This window comes from Uloborus diversus, chromosome 7 (assembly GCF_026930045.1).
Source record: "Uloborus diversus isolate 005 chromosome 7, Udiv.v.3.1, whole genome shotgun sequence".
Taxonomy (NCBI): Eukaryota; Metazoa; Arthropoda; class Arachnida; order Araneae; family Uloboridae; genus Uloborus; species Uloborus diversus.
This window is the reverse complement of record NC_072737.1, coordinates 35,219,465-35,230,495: the sequence shown is the minus strand read 5'-3', so window position 1 is coordinate 35,230,495 and position 11,031 is coordinate 35,219,465. Positions and strand designations below refer to the sequence as shown.

The 11,031-nt window shown below is 35.3% G+C and overlaps 1 protein-coding gene across 1 annotated transcript; it reads left to right on the top strand.

Moving 5' to 3' along the window:
• The first annotated feature begins 235 nt into the window (after positions 1 to 235).
• On the top strand, positions 236 to 5,147 carry LOC129226652 (uncharacterized). The gene is made up of 3 exons (XM_054861283.1): positions 236 to 1,516; positions 1,614 to 2,389; positions 2,495 to 5,147. The coding sequence occupies exons 1-3, from the start codon at positions 236 to 238 to the stop codon at positions 5,145 to 5,147; spliced, it is 4,710 nt and encodes a 1,569-aa protein (XP_054717258.1).
• The last annotated feature ends 5,884 nt before the right edge of the window (positions 5,148 to 11,031 follow it).

Genomic DNA, 11,031 nt, shown 5'->3' with positions numbered 1-11,031 from the left:
ATTGTTGCAAGTCGAAAACTCGGAACTATTTGGATTATCGAAAATTTGGACACTTCTACTATTACTACCATCGAAAAATTGGATTCTTGGACAATTTGAACTCTAGGACAATTTTACTATTATGCGATTCGGATACCTAAACAATTCTGGATGAATGCACCTTCTGAGAAAGGGGTAAGTAAAAATACCTACTTTTACGTTATTTGATATTTGAACTTTTTTTTCGCTATCTATTATGGATTTAAAAGCATTGAAAGCGATACGAACACCCTATCGAACACTAGCTACACGCATTTGTAATAAAATAGAAGAAAAACTCAATAATACAAGCACACCTATTGAGGACTTTGAGGATTTGAAAATTCAGTTAGACGAAAAAACTGTTCTTTTGAAAGATTTAAACGAACAGATTTTGCCTTTAACAGATGAAAAAGATATTGAAAGTGAAATTTTCGGATGTGCAGAATACAGTGATAAAATGCGTACTTTAAAATTAAAAATTGATCGAAAAATTTTAAAATTCAATAACAGCACATCTGGTAGTCAAAATGTTTCGGGGTTTGAAAGTTTAAATTTGATCAACACTGTGCACTTACCTAAACTTCAAATAGATAAATATTACGGCGAAAGAGATAAATATTTAAACTTTTGGAGTCAGTTTGAAAATGCAGTTCACAAAAACCCTTCGTTAACAGATGTTGACAGATTTTCTTATCTAAAATCGCTACTTGGTGGTTCAGCTGCAAATGCAGTTAGCGGGTTTGCGTTGACGGCGGAAAACTATAAGATTGCAATTGAAATTCTTCAATCCCGTTTCGGAAGACATTCAGATTTAGTCCAAGCTCACTTGAATAATTTGTTAAATATTCAAGGTGTAAAAAATTCTAGGGATTTATATGCATTACGTGCTCTTTATGATAAATGCATTGTTGAAATTAGAAGTCTGGAATCGCTTAATGTTGCTGCTGACACGTATAGTACACTACTTTGCCCTTTAAACTTAAAGGTTCTTCCGTCTGATTTAACCCTCAGATTTACGAGAGAACAATCTCAGAAGACAAATTTGAGTTTTCAAGACTTAATGGAGTTTATTAGAGCAGAAATTGAGACTAAAGAACGAGTTTACGCAATACAAAAAGCAGAAACCCAATTTCCCCAAGGTCAAAATATTCCAAACTTAGAAAAGAATAAATTTGCCTTTAATAAATCGAAGAATTTTTCTAAAAAACCATTTCATAAAAGAAATATTACAAACACCCCTTCAGCAGTTGAACTCTTGACACCTCTCGATAAATGTTGTATGTTTTGTTCGAATTCAAATCATGATAGTGAAAGTTGTTGCTCTTTAACTGTTGACGAAAAAAGGGCAATTTTGAAACGTACCGGAAGGTGTTTTATTTGCTTGAAATCCTTTCATAGAATGATAGACTGCCCTAAAAGTGATAAATCACGCACATTTTGTACAAAGAAACACAATGTTACTTTATGTTATAGGAAAGAAAATCTTAAGGATAAGGTACATGTTAATTCCAATAAAGTTGAAAACTTTGTTTCAAATCATGTAATCGAGGGTCATAATAGAATTTTACTTCAAACTGCACCCTTGGAATTAGGGGGTAAGGATTCCAATAAGGTTTTACATTGCCTTCTTGACACGGGTAGTGAAAAAACTTTTATCCGGAAAGATTTCTAGATCCTTGAAGTTACGTACATTAGGAAAAGAAGAGTTGCTAATTCATACGTTTGGGTCGAAAATTCCTCGTCGTCACGTTTGTCCTCGAGTAGAAGTCAAAATAAAAAATAAATTGGATTGTACGGAATTTAAAATTGAAGCTTTTGAGATTGACGAAATTACTCATGCTACTTTAGAGTCACCCCCCGCGGAGGTACATGAGGAGCTGAAATCTAAGGGGATATTGTTAGCCGACGTTTGTGATAATGCTATACGGGGTAAAGGCATTTCTTTGCTCATAGGTGCTGACAATTGGAAAATTGTTACGGGGAAAATTGAACGCTTGAATTCCGCTTTGGTAGCAACTGAAAGCAAGTTAGGTTGGCTTTTAATGGGAAAGTTAAAAGAAGATAAGACTGATTTTGAATTAGGAAATAAAACTTTTGGCGCGCTTTCTATTTCATCTCTGTTTGTCCACTCTCCTAACATAGAAAACTTATGGAAATTGGATGCTTTGGGAATTCGTGACCCTACAGAGAGTAAAAATCTAGAGCAAGATGCGTTAGATACTTTCGAGAAAACTGTTCGAATTAATGATGAAGGGCGCTATGAAATCAGACTTCCTCGACTTGAAGGGTTCGAAGATTTAGACAGTAATCTAGAAACAGCAAAACAAAGATGCAGGTCTACTACAAACAAATTGCTTCGAGAAAACAAGTAATTTGAGTACGACGCAGTATTCAAGGAATGGTTAGAAGAAAGAATCATTGAGGCAGTACCTTTAAAGGAAATAGATAAACCAGCTCATTATTTACCTCACAGAGGTGTTTACAAAGAACATTCGACTGCAAAAGTACGTCCGGTGTTTGATGCCAGTTGTAAAACTAAACAAATGCGGTCTGTTAATGACTTTCTGCTAAAAAGTCCAAATCTCTTGGAACAAATCCCTCCTCTTTTGATTAAATTTCGTAAAGATAAGATAGGCGTAACTTCGGATATCAAGAAAGCATTTTTACAGATCTCTGTTGCCAAAGAAGATCGTGATTTCCTACGGTTCTTATGGTGGGAAAATATTGAGGAACGTGAATTTCGAGCATTTCGTCATGATCGTCTGGTTTTCGAACTAAATTGCAGTCCGTTTCTTCTCTCGTCGGTTTTAAACCACCTCATTACGACTTATTCGTCTCAATTCCCGGAGACTTGCAACATTTTGAGAAATGCGTTCTATGTGGACAATTGTGTTACATCCGTTTCAGACGAGAAAAAACTGAATCAGTTTATTCATGAACCAACTTATTTGATGAATGCGGGCTGTTTTGACCTAAGAGGGTGGGAGTATACCACTCAAAATTTTGAAGAAAAATCTGAACCTATCTCAGTACTTGGATTGCTTTGGAACAAACATGAAGATGTTTTATTTTGTCAGATTAAGAACTTGGATTTGGATTCCTTAGAAATTACTCGTAGAAATATATTGTCGATTGTTCACAAGATTTTTGATGTAATAGGTATTTTGTGCCCAACTACATTGATTCCAAAGCTTATACTTCAAAAAAGCTGGGGTTTAAAACTGGGGTGGGATACACCACTACCGGATGAGTTTAAAATCGAATTTGAAGCATGGGCCAAAGATTTACATTTACTTTCGGAAGTTCGAGTTCCAAGATACATTAATACATTTGAATCGGCTGAACTTTCTTTACATACATTTTGTGATGGAAGTAAAAGTGCATATAGTGCAGTAGTATTTCTTAGGTCAGGTCAATATGGTAACGTTCACGTGCAATTAGTACAGGCGAAAAGTCGTGTCGCTCCATTGCGTAAAACTACCATTCCACGAATGGAGTTGCTGGGATGTTGTATTGGGACTCGTTTGGCCTTTTCTACTTTACAAGCACTCAACATTCCAAATCTTCAAAGCTACTTTTGGACTGATTCGTCTACAGCTTTGACGTGGATTAAGAAAAATGAGCCATGGGGAGTTTTTGTTGAAAATCGAGTTAAAGAAATTCGAAAACTAGTTCCTGAGGGTGTATGGGGACTAGTTCCTAGCTCTTTGAACGCAGCTGATTTGCCCTCACGAGGGTGCTCAATTAAAACGCTTATCAAATCCGATTGGTGTTCGGGTCCAGATTGGCTGAAAAAGAACATTGAGAACTGGCCGGACACGAAACTAAAGCTAGATGAGGAAGAAGTATCGCGTGAGAGAAGGAAACAAGTTATTCAGGCTGTTACCAGCACTTCTCAAAAACGATGGTATTTAAGATATTTTTCCAAGTATTTTCTGATCGTTAGAATGATATCTTGGATAATTAGGTTTGTAATCAATTGCAAAACACCAAAAACTAAATTGACAGGGGAACTGACTGTTAATGAAATCGATGTGGCGGAAAAGAAATTGTGGAAAATCGTCCAAGAGGAAACATTTCTTAAGAATGTTAAACTTAAAAATCTCTGTACTTTTGTTGACCAAGACGGCTTGATAAGGCTAAAAACCAAGATAATTAGAAGAGAGGATGATGAATATTTTCGATGCCCTATCTTGTTGCCCTCTGACCACAAGTTAGTTGAATATTTGATTATTGATTATCACCAACGGTTTTCTCATGCTGGTGTACAATTTGTGATTTGTAATATTCGACAGAAATTTAGGATTTTGCGAGGTAAGAAAACAGTGCATCGGGTGTTGAACAAGTGTATTCGATGTAAACGGTACAAAGTACAACATCCAGAAACTGTACCATCTCCCCTTCCCGAGGATCGAATAAGAGAAGCCTTAGTCTTTGAAGTCACTGGTATCGATGTAGCTGGCCCCCTTTACTTAAAGAAAGGAAAGAAAGTATGGATTTTGCTATTTACCTGCGCTGTTTATCGTGCGGTCCATCTTGAGCTTATCGATAGTATGTCAACAGACGTATTCTTACTCGGTCTCCGCAGATTCATTGCTAGAAGGGGACGACCGAAAGTTATATATACAGATAACGGGACTAACTTTGTTGGTGCGGATAATCTCTTGAAATTCGTAGATTGGAGACAGATTGAATGCGATTCTTCAGTTTCGAGAATTCAGTGGAAATTCAATCCCCCAACTGCATGTTGGTGGGGTGGATGGTGGGAGAGATTAGTACAAATGGTCAAAAAATTGTTGAGAAATATTTTAGGAAAGAGTTGCGTATCCTACGAGGAATTGTTAACAATTTTATGTGATGTCGAGTCCGTGATCAACGGAGGACCGTTAACTTGTGTGTCCGAAGATCCGAATGATCTTGTCCCTCTCACACCATCGATGTTTTTGCAAGACATATCGCAAGTCGGAGTTCCAGACCTGGATCATCTTGATGCAGTTAATTTGAATAAAAGACATCAGTTTCTACAACATTTGAGACAACAGTTTCGTAAAAGATTTCGTGACGAATATCTTTCTCTACTGATACAACGATCACCTAAGCGTCCGCCAAAATCTGCAAAAGAATGACTTAGTTCTAATAGGAAGCGATCAAAAGAAGAGAATCGACTGGCCAATGGCTCAGATCATTGATACTTTTCCAGGAAAGGATAACGAAGTACGCGTTGTGAGACTGAAAACTTCCACGGGTGAGCTTACAAGACCCGTGAAACGAGTGTTTCCATTGGAAATAAGTGATGAACTCTCCATTTCTGAATTAAAGACTAATCAAACGGACATTCATAAGTTGATATTACCTAGAACGTCTAGATTTGGACGTGTTTTAAAACAACCTGTTCGATATTAATAATTTGTTTCATGTATTAATCGTGTTTTTAATCTTTTTCAGAGTTTAACATTTTAAGGAACTTTTGTGGTACTAATTTAAGCTGTAATTTGTTGATGAAGAGTTGGTAAGATTGTTTAATGTCTTTCCATGTTTTCAATCGTTTGAGTAAAACTTTACTTTTTTGATAGTTTATATATTGTTACTTTAAATATGTTTTACTAATGTTATTCCATTGTTTTGATTTTATCTCCTAGTTAAAATCAAAAGGTGGGAGGATGTCACGAGCACTCGATAGTTTCGGCATTGATTGTTGGCAACACAGACACCTACAAAAAGGGCGTTGCTGTATTGGCTCGTGGCCTTTTTCGAATGTTCGTCAGCCGTCGATGTTGAGTTTGAAATGAGCCGTATTTGCTCAACCTTTTGAAATGTGCCATCCTTTTTACACATTTTCAATGTACATATGTTCCAGTTACTAATTAAAGTTCTAACCAGTTTAAAATGTTGAAATGTCGTTATTTCGTATCGAATAGAAAATTTGCTCTCCCAAATAATCAAGCTATTTGGATGATGAATTGAACAGTGAGTGTCTATGTATGTGTTATGTAAAACACAATGTATGTGTTATCTAAAAGTCAGTTGTCTTAGATCGATTATTCATTCTACAAATAATATTATTATTATTAAATCGAAGAATGAATGGTGCTTATTTTACATTGCTGATACCAACTACCATCGGTTTTTTATTGAAAAAATCCTGCTAAGAATAGAGTCAGAAGTTTAGCTGTAAAAGAATGAAATTTAAAAATGTATTACATACAATAACAACAATTGTTTTAAGACAACTCGAATGTGTTCAAAATCAATAATACATGAGTTTCCAATGATAATGTGTAGTGATGTTAGTGAGAATCATAATATTTATTTTGTTCACCGGGCTAAAAGGAACATATACACAGCAAATAAAGTAAAAACGGCACTTGCATTACATTCGGTAGCATTGGTTGTTTGCCCTAAAAGCATTCGTCGTGTACTCAAGATCTTTTTCACATTATTTCTAGCGACTGAATTGAATAATAATGAAAATCAATGTTTGAATACTGGGAATAGAATTAATGCTTCTGGTAAGAATCTAAAATTTGATTGAATGTGTTCATTTCCAGATGTGCTCCTGTTTTCTGAATCTTAGGTAGTTTATTTCAATAACTTAGGTATTCGCCTTGTACAAAATTTATTTGAATAAGCACTTTTCCTTCGACAAACTAATGAATCGATCCATAATACATTAATCTTACACTTTTATAGTTTGTAACTTTCATATTGAAAATCGAAGAAAACGTAAAAATGAAGTTTTGAAAATCCTGAAGGCTAGAATATTTTGAGTAGGCGTTGGTAAAAGTTTGAATCACAATGTATTAACTATGAATTGTCTAGCCAATGTGAAAACGTATTAAAATTCAGTTCGAACGTGTTAGCAGACTAAATGCTACAACGGAAAATAAAGATTTTATGCAACGAACACTGTGGCATTGTAAATATTTTTTAGTTTTTTAATTATATTTAAATTAAGTTAACAAACTATTTGTATGATTTTAAATTTTGTTTTTTTTTCTTCAAATTTATTTATACATCTAGTTTTTTGAAATTGGTTGAAAAGATTATCTTATGTATGATAGCAGACTTACACAAATGTGTTTTCAAACGGATCGAATACAGCGAAAATCTTGCTTTTACTCAAAAAATAAGTTTTGTTGATCAGTTGACTCAAATCTCAACATGCCTTAAAAGTTATTGATTAAAGCCTCTGTCAAAGAGGAGTGCAGTTTCTGAAGCGAAAAATATGTAGAGATCTTTGAAGAGTATACATTGCAAATGATTCCTCTGTACACAGCGTCGATGGTTATTTTAAATCACACATCTTGATACATGTAAATAACACTCCTCGTCATTATTCTCTATCATTTTGACTCGATCATTGAAGCACTGACTGTAGGCCAACTGTCTGCAAGCCGTAGTCTAGAGTCTAGAACAAAGGTTCCCAACCTTTGTTCTAGCGCCCCCCTTTTGAACACTGATATGAGATCTCCCCTGCTCCGCCACACGACCACTTATAGTCAATACAAGTAGTACAATCGGAAAATTGAAATTGGAAACTAAAGCTAACTATTAAATGGAAATATACAGCGTGTCGGAGTTTAACCTGCAATACCTCTATTTTCGCAATCGTTAGGCCAAGATGAATATTTCTAATTGAGGCAGTGAGAAGCAAAGGAATAAAAGTCGACATTTTCGAGTAGTGAGTAAAACGCGTTCAAAAATCAGGTCTTAGGTAGACTTTCATTGAAGTTTTTTTTCTAAATCATGCTGTACAGCATCAACAACCACGGTGACTAGTACTATATCTTGCCCCAAGACAGAAGAGAAGTTAACCTACCGTTTGAACTCGTGATCTGCAAATTTTTAATTATTTCACTCACTGGCTCTATTTATTCACTGGCAACATTTAATTATTGCTTCTCACCGGCTCTATTGCGAAAAAGGTCAAAATAAGATGCAGAGTTAAGATATGAAAAGTTTAAAGAGGGAAAATATTCCAGTAAAAAAATAGAACATCTAACTTTTTATATGGTCTCCTAGTCCCTTACGCATTTAGGGAAATCACAAACATGAAAAAACAATACGAATACAAAATGTTTGAAACTAGTTTGACCAATATTTAGTGAAATATGAAACGCAGCGTTTCATGACTCATACAACTTTTCACTAGCTGTTAATTACATATCTAGAGAGGAAATATAGCAGCTAACAAAGTGCACATATAATGGTTTTTCAAATTGTATGAACTTCTGTAGAGTGTTTACGTATTATTGCATAGTATTCGCATTAATTTTTCAATGGAAATAACAATCGATTTTTTTTTTGCCTCAACAACGAGTCATTACTCGAAAAGGTTAATAAGTTCCAATCACATCTTTTGCACGGTCCCTACTCATCTTGAAATCTAATATTGCCTTGAATTTTGGTCTCAAATATTTCGAACTTTTTGTATTGGTATTAGTTCTTATTGAAGAGTATTTCCCTAAATGCATTGCAAGGAACTTGGAAACCGTGTCAAAATTTAGATTTCAAATATTTCACCATTTTTTTCACTTAAGGCTTTTTATATCTTAACTCTGTATCATATGTTGATCATTTTTGCAATTGAAACTGTGCATTTAGCCCCAAAAGTTGCAAAAATAGAGATCTTGCAGATGAAACGGTTCATATGCGAAAATTAATATTACTACAGACGAGTGTGTTTCGAACACATTATTATTCGAACGGAAGTCATAGAATCAGAAAAAAAATAATAATAATAATGTAAATGATTGAGGTAGTCTATGATCAGGTGAAGTTGTCAAGTATAATCAGTCGTTTTTATGACCTTAAACGGTGGGAGTGGCTGCCACTGTTTATCTTGAACAAGTTTATGAATATTAGAATGTAACTGAGACAGAGCTCACCTCAAGTTAATTTTAACGCTGTGCTCGTTATTTTGACTTTATATATTCTAATGTTGAAATTTCAGACATACGAATATGTAGATAAAAACTGCACAAATTTTTTTTAAAAAGTGAAAATTTTGAAAATATTCAATGTCCACAGTGAATCCAATTTCTGGATGTTGAGACTGGGCTGTTGATATATTGCATGTAGTTCTGCCTTAACCTTGGCTTAGGGCGGTAGCGTACTGCTCGATATACTAACTTTACCTTTAGTTGACGGAACCTTTGCTGTGTTCACTCACTAATGTGATAAATTTACATGATCTACCAGTTTGTTGAAAGTCTCATCTTCAATAAAATGATTTCTGCTTCCAACTTGGATATTGTCTATTTCAGACTGATGAGTACGTATCAAGACGGAAACTGCTGTCTCTGAATGTCATCGGGGTATCAGTATAACGTCATTTAGTGTCACAACTGTGTTTAGTTCTCGTAGGCTGCATTATCCCAGCAGTTTTGGCATTTTAAACATAACATTTTTCGAAATCCAAAATTTTTAATTATTTTTTAGAAGTTAAACAGCTTTACATACATAGATGACTGCGTGCCAAGCGTCTTGCCTCCGGACTCACACAGGAATTATTTACAACACAAGAGAAGGAAATAGCACCCAGGGCCCCGGATGGAATCGAACACACGATATCTGGCTTAGAAGACGAAGCTTCTACCACAGAGCCTGGAGGACTCCACTGATGTACTAAATTTCATTTTTTACTAGTTTGTTGGACCTCTCATCTTCAATAAAATGACTTTTGCCTACAGCTCGGATATTGTTAATTGTATCAAGGATGAAACAGCAGTATCTGGATGTCACCTGGCTATCAGTATATTGCATTTAGTGTCACAAATGCGTTTAGTTCTCATATACTGCTTTATTTCTGCAGATTTGGCAATTTAAACATTCCTATTCCTATTCCGAGTCACAACTGACAACAACTGTATTTATGTCGAGGACTGCATACTAAGTGCCTTGCCTCCATTATTTTTTTATACCGATAGATGGCAGCACCATCACCGGATCGAACAGTTAATGAGAATTTAAAACTAGACCAGGAGCTAATAGCTACCTGGTGCTAGCACCCCCAGAGGTATCGTTTCACTTGGAGGGCATTAAGACCACGAGCATATTTAACGTCACCCAGTCCCCTTTAATGACGACGGTGGATCTTCGACCATCGAGGTTCGAATTCAGGACCCTCCGGTCCCGAATGCGACACTCGACCGAAAGGGCTACCACGGCCCACAGTTTAAACATAAAAAAACATTTTTCAAAAACCGACATGTTGCCCCTTTCTTTGATTAAAAAAAATGCATAACTGTTAATTGCATTTTTCTAAATAAACTTCCTTAAAATTAGTCCCATGAATAGTTCAAGTTCCGTTTCAAAATGTACTTGTATCTGGAATTTATAAGAATCAACCTTCATAAAAAATGTCCACCCTAAGAATCGTCTAGCTAGTTCTCTCTAGTAACCTTTCAAAGGTTGGAGGTTTTCTAGTTGTCGGAAGCACTCATTGAATTTTGAAACTTTTGTTGGCAGCGGGCAGGAACACGTATTCGACGTCTTGTTTTCGTTGGGTGTTTCCATCAATGAAAATTTTGATGTATACTTGTTAAATTTGGTGCGTTGTGTGTGAAATTTTAAAGTCGTTTTTGTTGTTTTTAATTGAGTGTGGTTTTCAATTAAATGGGATCGAGGATTTATAAAAACTTGGAAACATTTACTCCACCTAAGTACAGAAAAAACTGTTTACAGATTACTATGCAAAAACATTCTTCAAGCTTCAGGCTAACGCTCTCCGACTGAGCTATTTCGGCACACAAAAACATTATTTCAACAAGTTACATATATGGTGACACTTTACAAAGTTGGATATTAACAATTCAGATATTAATTGCTTGGTGAATAGGGGGTAAGTAATTCCTCGTTATTCATTTGAAATTTTCGTTATGTATTGCTTTATAATTTTGTTTTGAAAGCGTTTGAGAAGGCAAGAACACCGTAACGTATGTTCGCAACATGTACTTAAAATAAACTAGAAGTAAATCAAAAGAATGGCGATCGAGCTCTTACATTAAA